Source organism: Opisthocomus hoazin, chromosome 1 (genome assembly GCF_030867145.1).
Source record: "Opisthocomus hoazin isolate bOpiHoa1 chromosome 1, bOpiHoa1.hap1, whole genome shotgun sequence".
Lineage (NCBI taxonomy): Eukaryota > Metazoa > Chordata > Aves > Opisthocomiformes > Opisthocomidae > Opisthocomus > Opisthocomus hoazin.
The window spans coordinates 148,310,720-148,334,124 of NC_134414.1; the positions used below are offsets into that span (position 1 = coordinate 148,310,720).

Here is a 23,405-nt window from a genome sequence, read left to right on the forward strand (position 1 = left end):
AGCCAAACAAAGGCTGAAAGCGGTACCGTGACTCCACACCTCAGGAAGAAGAGCGAGCACGACAGGAAACCTGCATTAAATACACAGTAAGCATTGCTTTAACCAAAACTGTGTTGAAACTGTACGGCTGCATGAAGTAAGAATTAGTTCAAGCTGAACTATGTTAAACCCATAAAGCTACACTAGATGAAAAGTTAAATTTATTTGGCGGGGTTGTAAGCGGTTAGCGGTGGGACACGAGGAGATTTAGGCCAAGCAGCACAAGGTGGGAACCCGTCCGAGCTCCAGCACGGACCTGCCGCCAGCGGGGCCGCTTCACCCCCGCGCTGCCGTACCTGCGGCGGGCTCCCCTGAGGGAGCGCCGGGAGGAGCCGACACCGCCTTCCCCTCCGGCCTGGCGCGCCGCTCCGCCATCACCCCGCCGGGGAAAGCCCCGGACGGCGGCCTCGCCAGCACCCCCGCCGCCGCCTCACCTCGCCTCACCGCCCCGCCCCGCGCAGCCGGCGCCGTTGGCCCCGTCGGGCGGCGCGTGTGCCGCGCTTTCCCGCCCGCCCCGCTGAGGGGGCAGGGGGCGGGGCTTGGGGCCGCTCAAATAGCGGCAGGGGAGGAGGAAGCGCGAGCTGCCGGGCCCGCCGAGCCGCGCTCCAGCCCGAGTGAGTACCGACCGCGGCGGGGACGGGGCGCTCCGGGAAGGGAGGGACCCTGCTAGCTCGCCCGGGGGAGGGCAGAGCGGAGCGGAGAGGGGAGCCGCCTCGGGAGGGGGCGCCGGCGGTGGCGGGGAGCTGGCGGCCGCGGGGCCTGGCGGGGCGGGATGGGATGGGCCCGCTGGCTCCCGGGCGGCCGGGGGAGCCCTGGGGCCTGGCCCGCCGATAGCTGCTCGGTCGGCCGGCTGAGGAGAGCGGGCAGCGGCCCTGAGGAGGGCTGCCTGCGGTTTACTGCCTTCCCTCATCGATGCTGGAAACTCCTCTGCCTCCCTGCAGTACCCCCGTGCTCTCTTTGCCTGCTGAACCCAGCCTTGCTCTGCAGCGGTTCACTCATTTTTCCGTTTAGTTTTTTCCTGCTCTCCGTGCTGTGCCGGTGGCTGCCCCTCTCTTCATCCCCGCCGCTCTGGCCCGCCACTCTATTGCTGACTCCGGCCGTCGTCTCCTGCCCCCCGCCGTAATCCAGTCGCTCTCTGCTCGCTTTTCTCCGTTTCTGTTGCAGGCCGTCCTCCCTTCTGCTTGGATGGTGTCTCGTAAACCGTAAAAAGCGTTCTCTCCGCTTGTCCTGCTCGGTAAAGTCGGGCGTGTCGGTCTCTGGTGAGAGTTTTCAGACTGGAGGGATGTTTTCTGGGCAGGGGGAGAGTAAGGAGTTAATCCTGTAGCGGCAGCTCCAGAGGGGCTGATGCTTGCCTCAGCTTTCCAGCCACAGAGGGATGTGGGAGCGGCAGCCACGGCAAGAAAGGAAGGCAAAAAAGGATTTCTAATAATAGCTTTATAACTTGTAGGAAAACGTGGCGGCTCGTCCAGGTGAGTCAGTTCAGTGCGTGCCTTCTCTAGCCTCCTCGCCCTCCGCAGAGCTGTAGGTGTCTGTGGCCGCCCGCTGAGGTGGTGAGCGCCTTGGCTGCCTCTTTGTTTCCCGCGAGCAGCACGCGTGTCCCTGTGACCCAGCGGCGACGTTGGGTTCGGAGTGGCTGTCGGAAGGCTGGAGCAGGAAGCCGGGTAGCCTGCGAAGCAGGAAGGAGCTGAGCGAGCAGGTCCTGTTCCTTAGAAAGGTGTTGCTCTAATGCTTGTGGTCAGGTGATGGTCTCGGCCTTGGAGTAACAGTGGCTCTGAAACTGGTGGGGCTGTAGGGTTTGTGTCTACTTTTTTACAGCACAATATTTTGTGGCTTTAATTAAATAATAATAATAAAAAAAGTATAGGGCCTCAGAGTTGTTTAAATCACTGAAGTCCTCATCCAGAAGGTCCAGGCTTATTTCACAAGAGGATGGCAGCTCTACTGGATGTTTCTTGGGGTATCTGGGCCAAAATCTTGTTGTAGGATACTTGTTTCGTTATCTTTTCAAAATGCTTAAAGTGTTTGGTGGAGGAAGGAGCAAGGTGGTTCCCCAACAGGAAATTCTTTTTAAGGTTTTGGTTATGGTTTGTTTTTTTTTGGTTAAGGACTTTTTGTAAAAGTCCACTTGTGGGGAAGACTGATAGTTGTAACGTTTTGTCACTTGTCAGACTGAAACTCTGTTTTCACCTGCCTGTGGAAGTGTGACATCTTAAAAGGTATTAATTAAAAAGAAGGGAGTTTTTTTTTGTGTGGTTTATTCCTCTCCTTGGCGACTTCTTTATATAACAAGTTTTATGCTGTTGTTCAGTCTTATTTAGGGTAAAGCTTAGCAACACCTACTCTTGTGATCTCTCTGCACCGATGGCATTATGCAAAAACAGTGGGGGAATGCGCTGGATAGAAAGAAGCTTTTTAGCATTTTGTCACTTGCTTGAATTTCTGCAACCTGTCCCTTCCCATTTTCTTGTCTTCTCTTACAGGTCTCTTGTCTGTCTTTACAAGTAACTGATTGGTAGTGTTTAGGGACGAGCTGAGGCAAAAAACTTCCACGGTGTACGTGCAGAATGTAGTACCTGATTGGTTATCTTCTGGGTAGGCTGCCCTGTACTAAGAAAGGTTGGTGTGAAAATCTAGCTTTCTATTTGGCTGCTCATTCTTGTTTGCATTTGGTGACATCTGCTGAATTTAGGAAATAAAAATAAGACTGAGTTTTGGTTAGGTGGTTTTGTTGGGTTCCAGTTCTCCCAACTTCTTACAGCCAGATTAGCCCAGCTGGTGCTAGTACAGCTGAGACGGTGAGTTCAGCTTGGTTTCTCACTATGCCTCGTCAGCAGAACTGTGTGCTGCGCTCCACCAGTGCTAACCTGGAGTCTCTGTTCCTGGGAATTAGGTGTGCTTGTACCCAGCACCAGGACATTAGACTGTTGGATAATGTGAGGGCCTTGCAAAGGTGCTCAGGGTGGCTTTCAATTTGTTAGCTCCCAAAGCTGAGAGCTGTGATACATCATTAGGGAAGGCGGGGGGGTGGGGTGGTGGGGTGCATGTATCCACTGAGCATTCACGTGCCATCAGCGATGCCGTGTTGTTTCTGTATATTGTGTTTTTCTTGTGTAAGAGGATGACAGGAGCCATCCACACTTGGCAGGAGTCTGAGGAGCTGGCAGATCAAATCTATTTATCCTCCCCCCTCCAGTAATAGAAGGGAAATGTTTAATCTGGAAGCAGGTAGGCAAATAAATCTAGCAACTGCCACCTCTGGAGACCTTCCTGGAGTGGCCTGGTGCTTAGGCGTTATCGCTTCCCTTTTGTCCTATTGAATCGGGGACTAGGGACCTAAAAACTGTTAACAGGTTGATGTGGTTGGTGCAAAGGCTGCTGGTGAAACTGTGGAGGAGCAGCTCCCGTGGCTGCTGGGAATGAACGAGCAAGCAGTAGGGGAATGGGCCTGATGTACAGTTCTCTACTGAGGGGACTTAAGTGGAGATGAGCAGGTTCCATTTCCACCAGTTAGCAGTTCCTCAGCTAGTGAAAGAGCAGAATTTACTAGCTGATCTGATGATATTTCTTTGCGAAGTGGCTTCCCCCTATTTTCTCTTAGCATGCTGTGGCTTTTTGTCTATGTCAGATTATGAAGTGTTTGGGGCTGGAATTACCATCATATTTGTGTGCTGCACAAAGCCAAGCACACACCAATATTTCTAATTAAGGAGTGGGACTCATGGCTGGGCTTGGCCAAAGGTGCGAAACTCCTACTTGAAGTCTGGTCCCCTGTTAGTTTTGGGTGGCTTATCTTGGGGTTAGAGAGGGTTGCGGGGGGGTGGGTTCAGCTTCCGCTGCAACACATCAGTAATGATTGCAGAATGCATACGGTTGGTCCCTTCCCCAAAGATTTTACGAGTCTGATGTTTTGACCCAGACCAGAGAAGAAGGGTAGGGAAAGGAGGAGTAAAATGTGGAAAAGAAATGTTATGAGTCACACAGAGATCTCATGCTTTGTGTTTGAAAGCGGTCTGTTCAGCTGCTGCCATTGCCTTGATTTGTACCAGATGTCTGTAGCGAACCGCGTCCTGACATCCTGCTGTTATCTCTGCTGTACTGGGAGGTGAACAGGACTCTCTAGCTGCTGGTGGTGTGTGTTAGACACCTCCTTATACCTTGATGAGATGGCACGCATTGCTTCCTACATGATTTTTTTGAAACAATTGCTGAAGCGTGGAGCATAGTGGTGTGGTGATGTCTCTTTCTCACCCTTCTTTGCAGCAGCTGCTCTAGGAATTCTTCAGTAGCCCCATGGCTTAGAGCACTGTTAGAACTGCTTTGGGCGCTTAGTAACTTCTGTTCTTGACCCAGTCTGCTGGCTTTCCTACCTCTTTGCACCAATATGGCACTGCGTGGGGGTGACAGAGCGCTTCCTGGCCGTGGTGGGCTTCACAGAATCACATAGAATCACAGAATGTTCGGGGTTGGAAGGGACCTCTGTGGGTCATCCAGTCCAACCCCCCTGCTGAAGCAGGGTCACCTACAGCAGGCTACACAGGATCTTGTCCAGGTGGGGCTTGAATATCTCCAGAGAAGGAGACTCCACAATCTCCCTGGGCAAGCCTGTTCCAGTGCTCCGTCACCCTCAGAGGGAAGAAGTTCTTCCTCATGTTCAGACGGAACTTCCTGTGCTTCAGTTTGTGCCCGTCAGTTGGGCTGTCCTGGCTTGTGAACAGGAGGAAAGGGCTGTACACCCCAACACGTCCTTAGAATGCTGCCCTTGCTTACAAGAGGGGACAGTGTCACTGGGGCTTTAAAATCCTCCTACCCCAGTATTTTGCTCACCGCTTTCCCTTAAAATCTCGGAGCTTTTATTCACCTTCACTGAAGGGATGAGCAGGGGAGTTGGACTGGGTGTGCAGTTATTGCACACGTGGATGTTGAGTTTTTTGTTTAAGTGCCCATGAACCTGCTGTATTTTCTGATAAAACACTGTGATCTTTGGTCAGTTTCTAGTATGCCCTTGCTGTGGTTCATGGTGAGTGGGCAATGCCCCTATCTCTCTGACGTATTGGGCTGTTTCTTTCATCTCCTTTGAAGGAGAAAATGAACTCCTTGGTCAGTGTATCTCCTGGTAGTTTGATGTAATTGTTACACCCTTAGATTAGCGGCCATGCAAAACAAATCTGCTTAGATCAGCTAGTTGCTGTATTTTGGTTTTGTGTTCACTTCCTGGGATTCAACGTTAATCCGTATTTCCTCCTAAGCTAAAACTGAAAGTGAAATGGTTTGCATTATTTCATGCACAGTTCTCTCCTGGTAAAATCAAAACTTTTTCACTGTTCATAGACCTACAGCTGGAGAGCCTGGAGCAGTGTCGAGTGGAAGATTGATGCAGCATGCTGAGGCATCTCCCATGACTGCACAGATAACTGCACAGGTTTGCCTCGGCAGTAGGAAATGGTGTGCTCCTGTGGGCAACTGTTCTGCAGTTCTGCTGTCACAGTTTCCAAATGGCTCCTGCTGCATTTCTTTGAAAGAAGATACGCTTAGGAAGAAGGAAGCCCATTTAAAATTCATTTTCATGTTCTAGAGAAGCTGTGAAATATTGAGGCGGGGTTGCGTATGCTTTTGGAGCAGATAAGCATGCAGCTGAGAAGATTTGTCTTTGTACCCTTTTTCTATAAATGCTTTCTGTCTTTTCTTTATAGTGAATGTTCCAAGTCTGATAATGTTAACAGGCTCCTAAATTGTCTGGGGAGTACCAGCTAATCTGTAAAAATCCTCTTGAAAGTACATTGTCCTGTGCTCTGAACTGTTACTTGGTAGCTCTGCGAGTGCCATCCTGGCTGTTTCATCGGTATACTTGGTTTGACTAAGCAGGGAGCCTTGATCAGGTTCTCTTAGGATGCATTGCTCCTTGGACGTGCATTCTCCAATGACCCACGCTGATACAGTATTTAAACTTTCACATTGTGAGCATCTTTATAGCTTCTTTTTTTGGTTTTTTTTTTGTTGTTGGGTTTTTTTGTTTTTTTTTTTTTTTAAAGCAGTGCAGATACTCCTGGTACTTACGAGTCTAGAAGAGGAGTTCTTGTCTAGTCATATGGCCTGAAGATAACAAAAGGCAGAGAGCATGCTCCTGTTAGTGACCACCTGTGTCCATACAGCCATCTCTTTGATTTTTTTTTTTTTTATTATTATTATTTATGATCATTTTCCTACTTTTCTTACCTAACTTGCCAGTCAGGCAAAGGAAAGACAGATTCACATTCCTCTTTACTGTTGGTATCAGCTGTGAAATACATCTAATTTGCAGTATGAAGTGGCATTCCTGATTTTCTGACTAATGGACGATGCTGGCACGTGGTAACAGCAGTACAAGTGTTAAAATGAGGGGGATATTCTGGTCCTCTAGGTGGCAAGACGTTAGTGTGTCCAGTCCCACTTTCTTTTGGTTGGCAGTTCTTGTCCGAGTGGCAGCTACATCTGTCAGAGGCACTATTGCCAAGTGATAGGAGAGGCTGTTCTCTCTGCTCCAAGGACCGAGCACTTTGTTGCTGCTGAACTGTAAAAGCATGCCAGAGTGCAGGTGTCCAGTGCTGACGCCCCAGCAAGGGCATCTTCTAAACCTGGAATCAAGTCTTGCATTTCTCTCACTTGACACTGTCACTTGCACATCACCAGCGATGGCTGAAGTTTGTTCCAGTGCCTACCACTTACCAACATTACTGAGGAGCTCTCTGCTCTCAGTCTGTTTGTCCTTCCTTTGTAATGTCAAAAGACTGGAATTGTGATTCCTCAGTCTTTCCTGGTTTTCAGTCATTTCCAAGAGGCAAACAGTAAGAACACCTTGAATATGCCCTGTGGCATTACTGCAGGGTTGTGTTGCAGCTGCTGGGCTGACACGAAGCTAACCTGGTAAAGACCAGCAGTCTTGTGAGGGTGATGGTGGCTCCTCTTCGGGGTTTGCTCTGTTTCCTCCTCCCAGGTCCTTAGAAAAGGTAGAAGTATTTTCTTAACGTTTATGAGGAGGCAAAATGCAGGGCGGGCTTACCTGACTGGAGTTACTTTGCTCAGCGCCAGAGGGCAAGAACTAAGGTCGGTTGGCTTAGCTCTTGGCGAAGATCCAGTAAACCACCTGCACTGTGGCAGTCGAGATCCAGATCTTGCCCCTTGCTCTTAGGTGTGACCACACCCAAAATATGGGGGTGTGCAAATTGCATTTAGGTCCAGCTCTAGCTAGCTGAATCCAAATCCCGCTCCAAGCTTTGGGGCATTTCGAGCTGCAGGCTTTCTGCTGACTCAATTTCAGCCCAGCTGCATCTGCAGGCTGGCTTCTGAAGAATACTGAACAGTGTTGTCATGCTGCCTCTGTTGCTGATCTGATAGAGAAACCACAGTAATCAAAGTTCCTGCCTACTTTTTTTTTTCAGACTGTTAGTAATATGGCAGTGTTACTTCTTATTCATTGACGTGCTGCACATGGGCTGGGCAACAGAGCATTCTGCACCAAGTGAAAATAAAGGTTGATGAGGAAGTTGGATGTTTTTCCTCCTAAGAAGTCAAAGTACTGCCCTGATAACTGGAAGATTGCTACAATTCATGATGTCATGAAGAATAATGTGAAACAGCAGCAGACCTTGGGGAGCCAAAATGTATCTGTAATAAAGAGGCCAATCGAAACCTTCTTTTTAGAATTGTCTCTGATAAAGTTTTTCTTTCAAAAAGAGAATTAAAGCTCTGTCAGATAAACTGTGCAATGTATTTCTAAGTCAAAATACACAGCTGAGAGTACTTGGTGTCCAGGCTGAGATGTTCACTCTGTACATGAAGAAGCCAAGGTAAAGATGCCCCAGTGAAGGAGGTAGTCAGACAAGCATCCATTGGTGTCGAGTCTTTGTGTTCCATTTAGAGTTTCAGTGCCACTGAATGCTGGAAGATAAATATACACTGAAACTGTTAGGAGCAGGAAGTATTCGGTGTGTTTCAATGTGGTTTTGCATCAAAGGTGTTACCAGCAAACTGCTTTATTTTGTCGCTGCTGGAGTAATTGGTACTGCCATTATTCACTTTGTAAATGAGGATGCAATGTGAAGCCGAAAGGAAGGGAAACAAAAGCTGACAGCCTGAAGCAATCAGCAGTCATGCTTGAGAGTAGCAGGGAGGGCTGGATTCAAGCAGCCTAGTGGTTCCTGACAGCTAGGGTATCTTTGCTAAAAGCTTAGCAAATAAATCACAAGTGAGTGGGGCATGGGGTCCGTCTAGCACTGGGCCACAGAACTGCTGGCAACTCAAAGTATCCTGCCCATGGCTTGTGATTGCCACTTCCAAAATGAAGCTATTGACGTTGTATCCTCCCTCAGAAGCAAATGCATGGAAAATGCCTGTGGTTTGGAAGCTGTGTTCCCTATGGTGGGGATAGGCCTGAGAAACTCAAGCTGATAGCTTTGTTATTAACCAGATGGTACCAAACCATCACTTTGGTTTCACAGTAGCACGTGTATGTGTATTCACAGATGCACAAAGGGGCTTGTTCAGCCCATTCTTCACTATTGCAATATCCTCTCCCCCCCCCCCCCCCCCTTTGCTTTTCTTTCTGTAGCCTAAAGTCAAATTCTACTTCAGGAGAACTGTGGGCCTTGGATGAGGCAAAATCTTGGGACCTTCAAAGCACTGTTACAGGCTGGCATGTCCTTTGCAGGCTGAATAGTGATGGGAACAGGTTTTCTGTGGCTATGATAGCTTGATCTGCAAAAAAATGCTGAGATGAATAAATAGGAAGTTATCTTCCCTTTTGCTGTTGTTTTTCTCTCTCTGCTTGCAAAGTCTGAAGTGCACGTGCAGCTGCTGTGGAAGTAGGCAGGCTTCTTCCTAGGCCAGAGAAACAGGAGGAGAAACTGGTATCTGCTGCTAGCTGGGCTGTTCCATTCCTGTTGGGCTTACGGGCTAGAAATTGAGTGTGGCAGGGTGATGGAAATTCCTCTGGGGACTCTGGGCTGTATGATGTGCTATTTGCTTACCTTGTCGCGACTTGAAGTGCTACGGACAGCCGTCTGGCACAGCTTAGAGTATCCTCAAATAAGGAACTCTGTGAGTCTGCGGCGCTGTTTCTCTTCCTGACTTTCTAGTAATGGCTGGTTACGTAAAGCAGTTGTGCCTGTGGCAAGTTTTCAGGAAGACGCTGAGAGTGGTTATGGCTTGATATGTGGATTGAACATGTCAGGTCACATCATCAAGCACCTCTGTTTGCCCACCTGTAAAATGATGCCTTGTTCTATAAAAAGGTCTGCGGCTCAACAAAGAAATGTTTGCCTGCAAGACAGGTAAAGAGCCAACAGGTCCAGGAAGGGACAAATAGGCACCGCTTCATTTGTTCCAACAATGATGTCATCCTGACTGCCAAAAATAAAGTTCTTATCTTTCAGCTGCCAGGCAGAGAAAGCAGTGCACAGGTTGGAAGTTTTTTCCTTGTCAGTGACTGATGTTTTATTGTGGTTTCTGCTGGAAGACTTTAATTCACCTCTAACTCAAATGTGAGGTATAAAGATAAGTGTTTTGACAACTCGCACAACAGGTCTATTGACTGATAGCATGTCTGTCCAGGTGTTTGTATGGGACGTGTCTCGGAATCCAGACAAGTTGTTAAAGGAGTCAGTCCTACAGGCATGTGGCTCTGCGCTGGAAGGATATGTTTTCATAACCAGCCACTGTCTGATAGAGCTGAGAACAGTAACTCCCAGGCTGAGGTGTGAGGAGTGGAGAAGGATCTGAGGGAAAGCGATGGTAAGCAGAGCCATTATTCGTGGGGTGGATTCTTTTCTGAGCTGTCTTGAAGGTGCAACAAAAGTGTGAAGAAGGGAAAAAAGCTGATTTATAGGGTGTCTTGGCACTGTTGCTGTAGGGATTCTGGGACCTAGTCCTGCTTATGGCAGCCCTGAGAGCTATTGAGAGCTCCCACTAACAGGTAAGCTGCTGGCTGATTCTTGCTGCCATGCGGAGTGCTGCTGATGACATGCTTGCAGTGCCTGGAGCTACAGCAGAACCCCATGCTGGTTTTAAAGCGGGTGAAACCTTGCAAGCTTTGCAGCTGTACTGTTTCCATGTGTAGCTACTCGCCTGGGGAGATAAAATGTGTGCTTGCAGTGTTTGCTCTTGAAATACGTAGTATGTGGCAATGGTATGGCAGGGAGGACCTAGTTTGGTCTCTCTCCAGCACAACTATGGCCAGTGCTGCCTCTTCTCCCAAGATGGCATGGTACCACCAGTAAGGGCTGTGGGAGAATATACAGTGGAACGAGGCTTTTCCCTTGGCTTATTTCTACCAGAACTGCAAGAGGTGGTTCAGTGATGTAGGAGAGATGGGTGTGAAAGAGAGCCATGGAGTGCAAACTGTCTTGCAGTCCCGCCTCTCCCTCTTTTCCACCCTGAAAACTTGCAGTGCTGTCTCTCCTTAAAGTCTAGAGTCAGAGAGGGGACTCTGGCCCTGCCTGCTGTTGACTGTAGTGTTGCCACCCCTCATCAGCGGGCTGCAGCTGGGGACAGCTTCTAAGATTCAAAGGCTAATATGACTTGGGGATGAGAGGGAGAAACAGAAGATGGGACACCAGCCCTGAAGGACCGGTGTTGCTGGAGGAGAGCAGTATGTACCATCCCTCGGGATATATTCAGCCTTTTCTAAAGGGTTGTGATTGCCTCGAGGGAAGCCTTGGAGACCTGCTTTGGGGCAGGCATCCACAGAATTCTCTCTTACGAAAACTGGCATGTGTGTGGGGGAAATGAGGTCTGCCGTTCCGCACTGACAAGCGGCTGGTGGATGTGCTACTCTGACTGTAACTATGTTTACTTAACATACGCCTCTCCACAGTCCTGCATCCCAACACAGTGTTGAGGTGGAATGGACGTGCCACGCACTGACTCTTCAGAGCTGATTCAAGGGTCCTAAACTTGTATTTAAAATAGCCCCTCCATGTTTTTTTCTAAGATGGAAAGACCCTGATCCAAAAACCTGGTTGTAGTGTTCTCTGTTGAATGCTTCAAGGCATCTAGCGATTTCTCAGAGGCAGTGGTTCACACATGAACCTTGCTTGTGTAATGAGTGAATTGAAAGTGTGAAAAGGAATAAAGTATTAAAATTAATTGCTATTTCAATTTAAAAAAAATCATACTCCATAAAATTAATTCCAAGACTTTCAACAGCCGTAAAGCAGCCTTGGCAAATGATCTATTTTAACTCTCTAGTTTCTTCTCATTCTCCAACTAAAGATTTTTTTCATCCAATATAAGGTAATTTTTCCCATCCACCAGAAAATGTCTTAATCTGAATCTAAAACTACCAGGATTCCAAAGTCTCAATGATTAAAAACTTTACTTTTTTGGAGATTCCATTAATGAATTTGGCTTCTCAGGAGGGCCTTTATGACTGTCCAAACCCCTTGCATTGATTCAAAGTAGTTACCCAAAACTTGAGGTTTCTGGAATGACTAGTCAACTGAAATACTAATTACATATATATAATTGGTCCTGTATTGTAGTAGAGAGTCATTTTGTGGTGTGAGAGAAATCCTCTTTCCTGTTCTCAGGTGTGCATTTGACCACCCAAGCAGAACTTTATCAGCTAGGGGCTGGAAGCCCTCAGGGGATTTCACTGCCTGGGTGGCGATTCATTGATTCGGGGAAGAGTTCATGAAATGATGTCTTCAAGCCTCCTTGTCTTAATTTTTTGCCATGTAAGCACTTTGGAGCGTGGTGGGTTTTTTTTCTCCTTCTTTCTTTTTTGTCTTTGTGGCAGTTCTTATCTCTGCTCATGTACAGGAGCAGAAAAACTTGCCGTCTGCAACTGTGATGGGTGATTTTTATTTCGTAATGTCTCTGTTTCTGTGGACTTGCCCTGCAGAACGTATCACTTCACACAGAGTCGAGATGATCCCGTGAGGGACAGGGAAGAAACCCCATGCGTGGCAGGTCTTTTCCCCCTGTGCACCCACTAACCCCTTTGGGTGCAGCAGGTACCCTGGCAGGGTGGGGGCTGTGCAGCTGCTTTCTGTTTGCATTGAGGTGCTTGGCCAGGTGTTACCCAGGGAGGACTTTCCTGCCACAGCCAGCGCATAAGCTTCTGCCTCTTTTTGAAAAGCGTAAGTGCTTTCAAAACACAATATTTGGGTCTGCAGAGCTAAAGCCAGGCACCCTTCCTGCACATTTCCAGGAACTGGTGTGAGGAATGTGCACAGGCAGTCAGGCTCAAGCTCCTCTTACAACTTCTAGTCAGCGTAGTGAGCTGGTGTGGATAATGCCCTTGCAGAGCCTTGTGCCAAGCGGCTGTGCCTTGCCTTTCGGGGCCTAGCTGTATGGGCATGCCCAGAATAGATCTGGATCTTTTTGTTTGCCTTGTGTTTTCTGCTTTGGGAATGAAGCAGTGTGCCTCTTCTCCTTCTTGGACTGGAGTGGTCTGTGCCTCCTCTTTTAAATCAGGAAGCGGGAAAAGACGATAGTGTGTTTCTTTTTGGTTGCCTCTTCTATGAGTGTTGGGACCAAACCAAATGACTTTCCTGGCAGTGTGAAATCATGTGACAAAAACTGTAGGGAATTTGTATTTTAAAGCCACGCTATGAGCTTTATTTGGAAAGATGTGGCAGAGCCACTTGAGGAAGTGTCTTGACTTCTGTTCCATCCTCTTGCTGTAAGAAAGATTAGGTTGGTCCCTCTGCAGGCTGATGTTTTACTTAATCTGTTCATCGCCATCTGACTGTGCTCAACCCAGCCTCCGGAATTCTCATCAGTGAAAAACCAGTAGATCATCCTTAGCACATTTTGGCTAGGTTTGTGTGGAAGAAGTTTCACTGTAAAGTTTTGGCGAGCGAAAAATCTCTTTGGTGCTACTCAGCTAATTTCACCAGCACATCTGGCCACCTGGGTGCAACTTGCAGCTGTAGTGGCTTGTGTTGCGTCACACTTCTGCCAGAACTGTGGGAGAACATCTGCCCCTCTGCGCGTGTAGTGGGGTGTGAATGGAGGATGGTGCAACTTGCACCTTGAAAGATGGAGAGTTTGTTCAGCATGTACTTGCGTTACAAAGTCAGCAGGCTATTACCAGCCCAAATCAGCCAGCATGGGTTAATCTGACCAGCTGTAGAGAAATGCTGTGGTCCCACATGAAGCTTTTGGCATAGGCTAGAGCCTGAGAAGGTTGCTGTGATGGATGTGGCTTGCAGAGGCTCAGTACTACTTCAGGCTTCCTGTGGTCTAAGCTGTGATGGTTCAGGAAGTGGTGTTTGACTCAGCAGGACTTAGTATCAGAGAATATCCACTGTTTACTAGTTGTGACATGAACACCTTGGCTTTGGGCTGAATTACTTTGAATTGAAACTAAATGCTATGTAGAAAAACAAAGTATGTGCAAGTTGAGGCCTTGCCTAGCCTACAGAAACATTGCTGATGTGGAGAACTCCTGAGGAGTTTGCACAAAGCCAAGGTTCTGCCACAGACTTAATGCAAAATCCCCATTTTCCTCTTAATCTCAGGGATTTTGTCTCAAAAGTTCTCCAAGCTGATTTAAGATCTGTCTCTCCTCCAGCAGAGTGAAGCCCAGAAGGGTCCCCCTGACCTGTTCCAGAGCCCTGTCAGGTCCCAAAGAAGAGGACAGAGAGGACTGCATTCTCCCCAGCCAGCACACTTTTTAGGGCAGAGGTGAGTAGCAGCGGCAGGGATTTGAATGGAACAGAGAAAAAGGCAAAGCTATGAGCCTGGCGTGACAACTAAATGAAAAAAAGCACTCATGCCGAAGATGCTGCCTGTAGGCTATTGTGTGTTTTAGACATATCTGAGGTTGTGTTTTGGTCTTGGGGACTTTTAAGAGCCTTTGAAAAGTTGGGAAATTCATGATCTTTTGAAATTATTACTGTGGTTTCCTTCAGAGTTTGAATTCACTTCCCCTTTCACTTCCTCCCTCTTTTCCACCAGCACACTTAGTTATTTAAAACAGGGGGTTGTTACTTTGAAATAAGATCATTCATCACTAGCCCAGGTCTTTGATGGTTAGCAGGTGATCTCTTTGGGCTCCTTGGTGCTTTTCACCCCATTTTTGGTTAGAAGGTACCTGTGCAGCAGCCAAGTTACTGCCCTGGGTGAAGAAGGCCTGGTGGGAAGGTAGTGCCCACTTTCAGCCCAGCCCTGCTAATCAACAGTGGGAGCCAGCCTGCACTGGAGACTTCTGTGTGCAGTTGTGGGGCTGTTGCATCGAAGCCAGCAGATGCAAGGTTCACAAACAAGGCAGGGAGGATAGAAATCCTGGTGTTTGCTAGGTAGTCTTGTGTTACTGGCACTTGCACTGGGCTCTTACCAGCTCCCCTCTTTTCATGGGTGAGGCAGCCCACCTTCTGCACCATGCTCCCTGCCCTCCCTGCGCCCTTCTGCCCTTGGGCGCTGCCCAGCCACAGGACAGGCTGTCAGCCCTGAGCTTGCACCTTGGGGGTGGAGGAGCTTGTGACCTGGGTCCCTTCTTCCTCGTAGACCTCCCTGGAGGCTTAGCAGAGTTGTGCTCATGTAGCGAAAAGCCTTTGATGTGTGGTCCAGCCTTCCCCATCCCTAGGTATTTGCTGGGAAAGTATTGAAATAAGCCTGAGTAGGTGCATGGGGGAGGTGCACGAGGCCCTGCAGATGTGCTGCCATGCCAGCTGGGTGTTTCACTTCAGAATATGCTGCCGTGCGCACAGACCCCAGCAGCTCACCTGCTCTCAGTAGGAGCTCAGGAACTCTGCTGTGATAACACTGCCTTCCGTTCCAGCCTCTGGCACTATGAAGGGTTGTCCCTCCCTTCTCCAGCACCACCTCTTGGCTTGAAAGCCCCATTTGTAGGTTATGTCACTCCACTGTCTTACACTCTTCTGTTGCAGGAGGGAGTTTCATGGCCCTCACTCACGTGAATAGGGCCCTTCTTGCTAGGACAGTTGTGGTTTTCTCAGCCTTTTTTTTATGACTGTCAGTGCGTGATGGGCAGCCCTCTCCAGAAATACGGATATGCATTGCTAGAAAGGTCATTTTCTACAAGGTATGGCCAGACCCCTGAGCACTGCTGCAAGGCGTGGGTTTATCGGGAATTTTTTTCCTTTCACCCTTTTTTTTCTCACTGTTTTGCAGGGCAAGGACTTCCGGTCTGAAGAAGAGGGTGACAAGAGCTGCTCTGTCTCTGAATCCGTCATGGAACAGGTTGGTTTCAAACGTGACTGAAGTCAGTGGTTCACAGTGACCAGTCGCTCTCTTGTGCACTTGTTCCGAGACACCTCAAAGGGGATAAGCCTCAAAAAGTGCTGGCTCGTGTCCTTCTTGTCTTCCTCAGAGTTCCTGTAGGGGCCTCAATACTGGTTCTCTCCATCATGAATACAGACAAAAAGTGGATGGAATCACTTAATTTGCAAGCTGCTCCCTCATTACCTCACAGTGTGACACTCCCCTTTAAACTGCAGGCTGGAGATGTAGTTATTTAAGAGACTACCATGTTTATTAAGCTACAAACTACTAAAACTAATAAATCAAGTCCATACACACACCACTGGGATCAATTTATTGCATTTTTTTGTGCAATATTAGTCACAATTATGAAGCTACTATTTATCATGCTTAAATCTTATTAATGACATTAAACTGCTATTGAAATGTTTATCATCCTCCAAACCCCACCTAGCGTTAGGGTGCAATTATAACCCTCTTTGCTCTGCCCTCCCACGAGCCTTTTGAATATAAACCTGATGACTGCTCCAGTGCGTTGTTCAAGGGGATCGCCGCTGGCGTCCCAGTGAGCTTGGGTCGCCAGCTGAGCTTCACTGCTGTCTGTAAACATCCATGCTCAGATCATGGAACATGTGCCTTCTCTTGGTCTTTGACTGATCATATACCTTATTTTCCATTTGTTTCCATTTCTGGACTCTCCTTGTTGTTGTCTTTGTTCCTCGCTTTCTCTGCTCGGTCTCCTCTCAAGTAAACAGCCTGTCCTTAATTACTTTTTATGCATTTATCCCAATTTTGCTACTGTTGCCTTGGCAATATGGATCCTGTGTGATATTACTCATATGGTTATGTAGGTACAGGTGGCCTTGCAAGGTTCCACTCCTCAGAAGGTACATGAAACTCCCTTTCAATTATCAGGTTCATTGTGGTTGCATATTGATTACCCTGTGCAGTTGGCAAGACAAACCATTCTACTTCAGCATTCATTCTTCTCCCTAGCTACAATTAAGCCTGAGCAGTTTCTTACGTTATAGGCACACAGTCTGCATACCAGAGTAAGGATTTTTTTCTCAGCTTATTTCTGTGCTGACACAGCATCCTGCTCTCTTAGCTGCTTAACTAAAATTATTGGGCCGTCTCCGGGTTTTCTAGAGAGGCCTTAGTTGGTTAGAGGCCCCGTGTTCCAGTGGGACCTCTTGCTCCCGCCCATCTGACTGCCTCATGGGCTTCCTCCACTTGACTAACTTGGGCGCTCAGCGCTGCCTTGCGTGAGGGCGGCAGGGTGGGCGGCTGTGGAGGCAGCGTGTGCCTGTTTACTGGGGGTGAATGTGCCAGTGTAGGTGATACCAAACACCAGTGATCTGCCATCTCACTGTCCTTGCAAGCAGCTGCTTGGCTCTCTACAGGGAGCTGAACAGGTTAATTGTGGAGCTAGTCAAGATCCCTTTGAAGAAGGGGAAGAAATGTGAACGTTGGGGGTTTTTTGCAGGCTTATGCTGTCTGTTATCTCTGTTTCCCACATTGTTACTGCTATGCTCTGATTACATTTAAATGGGGAGCTGCTGCACAGGACCTAGAATGCTCAATTCCCAAATACAGGGGTAAAAAGCTTCCAGAGACAGATGTCTGAACAGGGAAATGTGGGTCGTTTGTGCCGAGTATGCATCTGTTTCAAAAGAGGAGCTCTGAGCAGGGTTTCTGTCATTGCCACAGCTGGAAACGTGAAGGTGAGCTGACTCTTCCATCGCTGGTTTGTAAGAACAGAGCCATCTGTCATTCACCGTCAGACAGTTCTGTGTGGGTACACATCCAGGAGTTAGCATGCATTTGCTGAAGTCTTGTGGACTCCATGGCTAATGCTACTCAGGATGCCCAAAGGAGGCCAGAAAAATGTGTTCAGGGTTGGGAAACAGCATGTGCGTAGACCTTTTGAGTGGGACTTTTCCTAGACATGGGCTGAACGGTGATTTTCTTGTGTTTAAGATCAATGGGTCTGTTCAGATGGAGCGTGCGCTGCTGTACACCTTCCTGGAGGTCTCCTCTGACTGTAAGTTCAGAGAGCAACTGCATTCTCTGCAAAGCCTTGGGACTCTGTCTTTCCTGAAAGGCAGCTGCTACTATGATGATGAGGTGGAACTTCAGACCGACGGCAATCGAAGCGGCCACATGCAGAATGGTGAGCTAGGTGAGCGCTCTTTTCCCCGTCCTGTGTGCCTCTTGGAAGGCCGTGTTTTTCTTTCCCCTTTTCCCATCTTTGCTGCTGCTCTGTTTCAGAGGAGTAATGCTTTCTCCATTGAGGAACTTCAGCGTGGCTGTTGGTGGTGATGTCGGTTGGGATTTTAAGGCTTGGGATAGGATGGCTAGTGCTTAGCGCTTTGTCTCCCCATGGACTTCTAGAGCACTTGTCACCCTGGGGTTTTGTCTGCAGCACATCAGACAAGGGTCACAAAGTGGGTACTAATGATTGCTGTTCTCAAGGGGTGTGATTAAGCAGTTCAGTTAGGCCTCATACTGCTCCTTGGGGAGTATCAGTACTTGAGCTACGATTTTGGAACAACTCTTGTTCTGGTACTGAGTGAATCCTTTTCTGCTCTACCAGTGTGGTGGAAACTGTCCCTCAAAGAGTTTCTGGTGCCGTTCCTGCTTCACTAGCCATCTGCAGAATGGCTGCTGCCCCTTGCCCGGCATGTGTCAGCTGGCGCATCGACCTCAACCTAAGCAGGGTGAGGAGGAACTGCCACACTCAGTAGCCCTCCCTCATACAAATTTGCATAGGTGTCATGTCCCAAGTGACAGTGGGAAGCTTTGCCAAAAGGAGATAGGACAAGGGGTAACGGTTTTAAACTAAAGGAGGGCAGATTCAGACTGGATATAAGGAAGAAATTTTTTTACAATGAGGGTGGTGAAACACTGGCACAGGTTGCCCAGAGTGGTGGTGGATGCCCCATCCCTGGGAACATTCAAGGTCAGGTTGGACAGGGGGCTGAGCGGCGCGATCTAGTGATGGATGTCCTTGCTTATTGCAGGGGGGTTGGACTAGATGGGCTTTAAAGGTCCCTTCCAACCCAAACCATTCTATGATTCTATGAGATGCTATATTTTAGATGGTACTTAAGAGACCAGCCCTGACAGTGGTCACTTGGTAAAATCATGCACACTCTCCCACTTGCCATCTCTAGGCAGGGTGTTGGCCGTAGCTGTCCTGTACAAATTTGGGTTGGAGATGTTCTGACCTCCCCTGTAGTGTTTTTTGGACAGGGTGAGGCTGTACTTTACCTAAACCACAGACAAAAAACCCCTGTTTGCATACTGTCTCTGGTAAATGAGTCCAGTGCACACAAGGGAGTTGTAGTGTGTATCGCTGTCGTGAAGGCACAGTGCTCGGGGGTGGGTGGAAAGGAGGTCATTAATGGAGGGGGGCAAAATGCTGTGGGCAGCTTACCTAGTCTGACTACAGCCTGTGAACTAAATCCTGCTCTGTGTGTTGGCAGTGTTTGACCCTGAGGTGAATGAAGAAGTTATCCGCATCATTGCTGCTCAGCTTGCTGAGATTGGAGACCAGTTTGATAAAGAAATCAAAGCAAGAGTAGTAAATGATCTAGTGCAGCACTTTCTGAATGAGAATCTGTCTGGAGAGGTGAGTGAAAAGCAGCCTGACTGGCAGTTCCTTTTTTAAATGTTGTGCGTCCTTCCTGCTGTGACCTTGAAGCAGCAAGCTTGCAACATCTGTATCTTTGCCAGTTTGCTGCTTTAATTACTGTAATCTTAAAATTCATCCCAAACACTTACCTTTGAGGATTTGATAGAGGTGGTGCTGTATCCTGTTGCAGCTGTTGCCCTGCAAATTGGGTTCCTTGGGCTTATCTCCTTTCTGGATGGTGAAATTGAGGTAGTTGTGGAGAAGGACTGACTTTCAGACATGTCTGGATGCAGAGCTGCAGTCTGCTTCCACAGCGCCTTCTTGGGGTCTTCAGGATAACTGTGGCTTTGTGGCTTGTTTGGCTTCTTTGCCTGTGAGGAAGTTTCCTAAGCTCTACAAGTTAATGCTGTCTTTTGAGTGTCCACCTTCTTGCTGAAAAGGTGAAAAGGTGGGATTTAATTTCAGATAATCTTTTTCGGATTTTTTGTGGTGTGGGTTTTTTCTGCTAGGGTTTGTCGCCTGCACAGACCTATTCCAGCAAAGTCTGACCATTCCCCTCTCCTGCTGTCTTGTTCTTCACCCAGTTAAGTTTTTCAGGGCTTCAAATATCACCGAATCAGAGAATGGTAGGAACCTCTGGAGATCATCTAGTCCAACCCCCCTGCCGAAGCAGGGTCACCTACAGCAGGCTGCACAGGACCTTGTCCAGGCGGGTCTTGAATATCTCCAGAGAAGGAGACTCCACAGCCTCCCTGGGCAGCCTGTTCCAGGGCTCCGTCACCCTCAGAGGGAAGAAGTTCTTCCTCGTGTTCAGACGGAACTTCCTGTGCTTCAGTTTGTGCCCATTGCCCCTTGTCCTGTTGCTGGGCACCACTGAAAAGAGTTTGGCCCCATCCCCCTGACACCCACTCTGCAGATATTTATAAGCATTTATAAGGTCCCCTCGCAGCCTTCTCTTCTTCAGGCTGAACAAGCCCAGCTCCCTCAGCCTCTCCTCGTAGGAGAGATGCTCCAGTCCCCTCCTCATCCTCGTAGCCCTCCGCTGGACTCTCTCCAGTAGCTCCTCATCTTTCTTGAACTGGGGAGCCCAGAACTGGACACAGTACTCCAGATGGGGCCTCACTAGGGCAGTGTAGAAGGGGATGAGAACCTCCCTCGACCTGCTGGCCACATTCCTCCTCATGCACCCCAGGATGCCATTGGCCTTCTTGACAACCAGGGCACACTGCTGGCTCATGGTTAACCTGTCGTCCACCAGGACGCCCAGGTCCCTCTCCACAGAGCTGCTCTCCAGCAGGTCTGCCCCAAGCCTGTACTGGTGCATGGGGTTGTTCCTCCCCAGTTGCAGGACCCTGCACTTTCCCTGGCTGAACTTCATCAGGTTCCTCTCTGCTCAACTCTCCAGCCCTTCTGGTGTATCTGCCACTCCTCCCAGTTTTGTGTCATCAGCAAACTTGCTGAGGGTACACTCTGTCCCTTCATCCAGGTCATTGATGAAGAAGTTGAAATTTAATGCCTAACCTTTCAGTCTTCAATAAGGCTGAGATAAACCTAACTTCTGACCAGGTGGACCTTGCTTTTTCATGTTGTGTAGCTTAGCGTGTGCACATGCACATTGTCTCTCTTGGGAAAACTGATTGGCTGCTGATCTTGGGAGCAAGGCAGTGTTTGTTCCATGCTTGGACACCTTCTCTACCTCCTCCCTACACAAAGGTCTTTCTATGAAACTCACTTTGCCTTCTTGCCAGTCCCCACCTAAGCTTGTACCCGTGGTCTTCACCGTGTTTAAGGTGGGTTGCCCTTTCCCAGGAGCTCCAGGGTTCTTGTGTCATCTCAGGACTTGGCAGGCTGGGTGCAGACCTTGGGGAAGCGGGGGGCAGGGGGTTGCACCCTGAGTGTGTAAGGCGCTATCTAAATTTTCCAGTGGTACGTGTGTTGTCTCCCTTTTCTTTTGTCTCGGGTGAGCAGCTGAGCTCAGCGATGGTCCATCCTTATTGCCACCCGGGGTGTGGAACAGGCAGGCTGCCGTGCCCAGGAGGAAGAGGAGCAGCATCCCGTGGGGTGTTGGAACCAGATCGGTTACCAGCGGCGTGCCAGAAGGCTTTGCCAAGACCCCTTTCTCCCACAGCTGTTGCACTGAGATCCCTCTCTCCTCTCCATACAGGAGATAACGCGGCGCATGTCGGAGGCAGTGGAAGGGCTTGCACGAGCCATCCCCTCGGACATGGAACGGGAGAAGGCCATGTTGGTGCTAGCAATGGTCTTGACTAAAAAAATTGCGAATACGATGCCTTCCCTTCTACAGCGTGTCTTCAGCACCACTGTGAGCTACATCAGCCAGCAGCTCCACAACTACATCGTCAGAATGGTGAGTGCCGTCAGACAGCGCGGGTTAGCCCTGGCTCTGAGCTGCCCGTGGTCTGCTGCGTTCCCTGTAGCGCTTTGGAGGTCTGGCCGGAAGGGAAGGCCAGTCAGTCCCTGGGGAGCTCCGAAGGCTGATGGGCTGAGGGAGGGAGGCTGGAGGGGAACACCTCACGGCTTCTGCTTGCCCTACTCTCACAGCAGCCGGTGGACAGAGGGCCTTTAGCCCGCAGGGCAGAGAGAGATATGTGATTGCTCCTCAGTCTCTTCAGGGAGCTGTGCTGATAAGATGGGTTAATCATGCCCTCAGGGAAGGAAAGCCTGACCTGAGCTCCAGTGGCTGTACTTCCCAAGGGCCTTGGGCCTGAGGTCTCTGCTCTTACCGTCCTGGGCTCCCCGGAGCTTGACAGAACTGGAAAGGGAAAGGAATTGCCCTGAGAAACAGCACCAGCGAAGGAACAATGAGAAGTGGTCAACTGGGAAAGGGCAGCTCTGTTTTTGTTCTCTGCTGGAGCTGCGGCGTGGGGGGGAGGCTGAACAGCTAGCAGTCAAGCCAGGGTCGAGGCCAGGGCATCTGACCCCAGCTTCAGTGAGAACCTGTCAGGGGAGGGGAGAGGAAGAAACCCCCCGGTGTGTGTTTGTGTCACTCGGCGCTGCCCTCCCCGTGGCCCCGCTTGGCTCAGGGGGCTGCTCAGTTGCTGCAGAACCGGTCACTACCGTGAGCGCCTGGCCCTGGGGCTGCTGTGGGAGAGCTGCTGCTGACGGCACGGCGCAGCGAGGGCGGGCGAAGGGCTGCGGGGCCCATGGCTGCGCGCCCACCCCGTGGAGGGGCATTGGCAGGGGGACGGAGGTGGGCACCTGCCGCTGTCCCAGGCTGTTCCCCCGCTCGCTGCCCGCCAGCAGCGCGGAAAGGGCGGCCGTGGGGTGGCGGTGGCAGAGGTGAGGCCCGGTGCTGCTGGGCTCCCCGGCCAGGCAGGCGCAGGGCTGGCTGTCGCGGCTGCTGTTAATGCCGGTTCTGTTTCTCTCCCTCCAGCTGCGTGGGTGAGCTCGCCAGCCCTCTGTACGGAGAGCGTGGGCTTGGGAAGACGCCCTGCTTTTCTTTGTGTATTCAAATCACTTTTTCCACTCTTCTGAGATGCAGCTGTGGAAGGGAAGGCAGAGCTTCGTAGATAGGCTTTTGTAGAGTAGCACAGCAATGATGGTAGCGTGAGCTGCGTGCCAGCTCTGCCAGTACCTGTAGGGAGTAGTGCTTGCCCGCTCTCATTTTACAATATTTTTGTCTTTTTTTCTCTTTTTAGCAGTAGCGGACTTTGCAGACCCTGGTTTGTGCCTCCAGGGAAATGCTGTGGGCACAGCACCTGCCCTCTCAGTATTTTTTTTCTTTCTCATCAGCTGTAGCATTTCGCTGTAGTTAATCTCTTGCCAGCCCTGCTCCTCGTGCTGCAGCTGAGCCATGTGGAGTGTTTGCTGTTCCCAGGAAGGCCTCAGGCTGTAGAATGGGCAGTTGATCAGCACAGATCACCAAGGGGGGTGGGAAATGGGATCTGTCTTAGAGGGGAGCTGGCAGCACGAGGAAATGACCCTAAAGGAGGCAGGGGTGTTGGGCCAGGGAAGGCTGAAGTAAAGATGCGCGAGTATCAATCAATCACCGTAAACCTGTGCTTGCTCGACAAATAACGCTGAATGAGAAACTGTAATAAAGAGGGCAGGGGCAGGTACAGGACAAGTTCTTTCAGGGAACACAACCTGGATATGCTTGAGGAAAAGCGTTTAGCTTTAGGATATCTTGCTATGAAGAGAAAGAAGGCATCAGCCTTGGATGGGGAAGAATACCTGGCATCTCTTACGAGTGTACTGCCACCACATCTCAGGTTCAACAAATTCGCACTCAGGTTGTTTGCTGCGTACCTGTAATCACACACAAGGTGGCAAAGGCTTCACCTGTGATCCAGCTGCCTCAGAAGTTTTGAAATGATGTAAATATTTTGTTGTTTTTTTAACTTAAATAAAATTGTCTGTTATGACAATTTTAATTTCCACCTGGCTCTTTTTTTTTTCTCAGTGTTGTCAGTTTTTTTTGTGCAAGTTCTCATGGCTTTCCCCTAATTTACTACTGCTTACGATGCAGCTGGCAGCAACAGAGATGCTTGGTCCTGGCCTTGCA

At 49.4% G+C, this 23,405-nt stretch overlaps 1 protein-coding gene across 4 annotated transcripts; it reads left to right on the top strand.

The window, feature by feature from the left end:
• The first annotated feature begins 568 nt into the window (after nt 1-568).
• Nucleotides 569-23,280, top strand: BID (BH3 interacting domain death agonist). 4 transcript variants are annotated; one of them, XM_075440847.1, is made up of 7 exons: nt 569-653; nt 13,592-13,704; nt 15,154-15,222; nt 17,224-17,425; nt 18,732-18,877; nt 21,045-21,248; nt 22,275-23,280. In XM_075440847.1, the coding sequence occupies exons 3-7, from the start codon at nt 15,214-15,216 to the stop codon at nt 22,284-22,286; spliced, it is 573 nt and encodes a 190-aa protein (XP_075296962.1). In that variant the 5' UTR covers nt 569-653; nt 13,592-13,704; nt 15,154-15,213; the 3' UTR covers nt 22,287-23,280. The 4 variants fall into 4 exon arrangements, with proteins under 4 accessions (XP_075296962.1, XP_075296983.1, XP_075296970.1 ...); XM_075440868.1 differs by having other exon boundaries at nt 17,224-17,416; XM_075440855.1 differs by having other exon boundaries at nt 580-653; nt 13,595-13,704.
• Nucleotides 23,281-23,405: the final 125 nt, after the last annotated feature.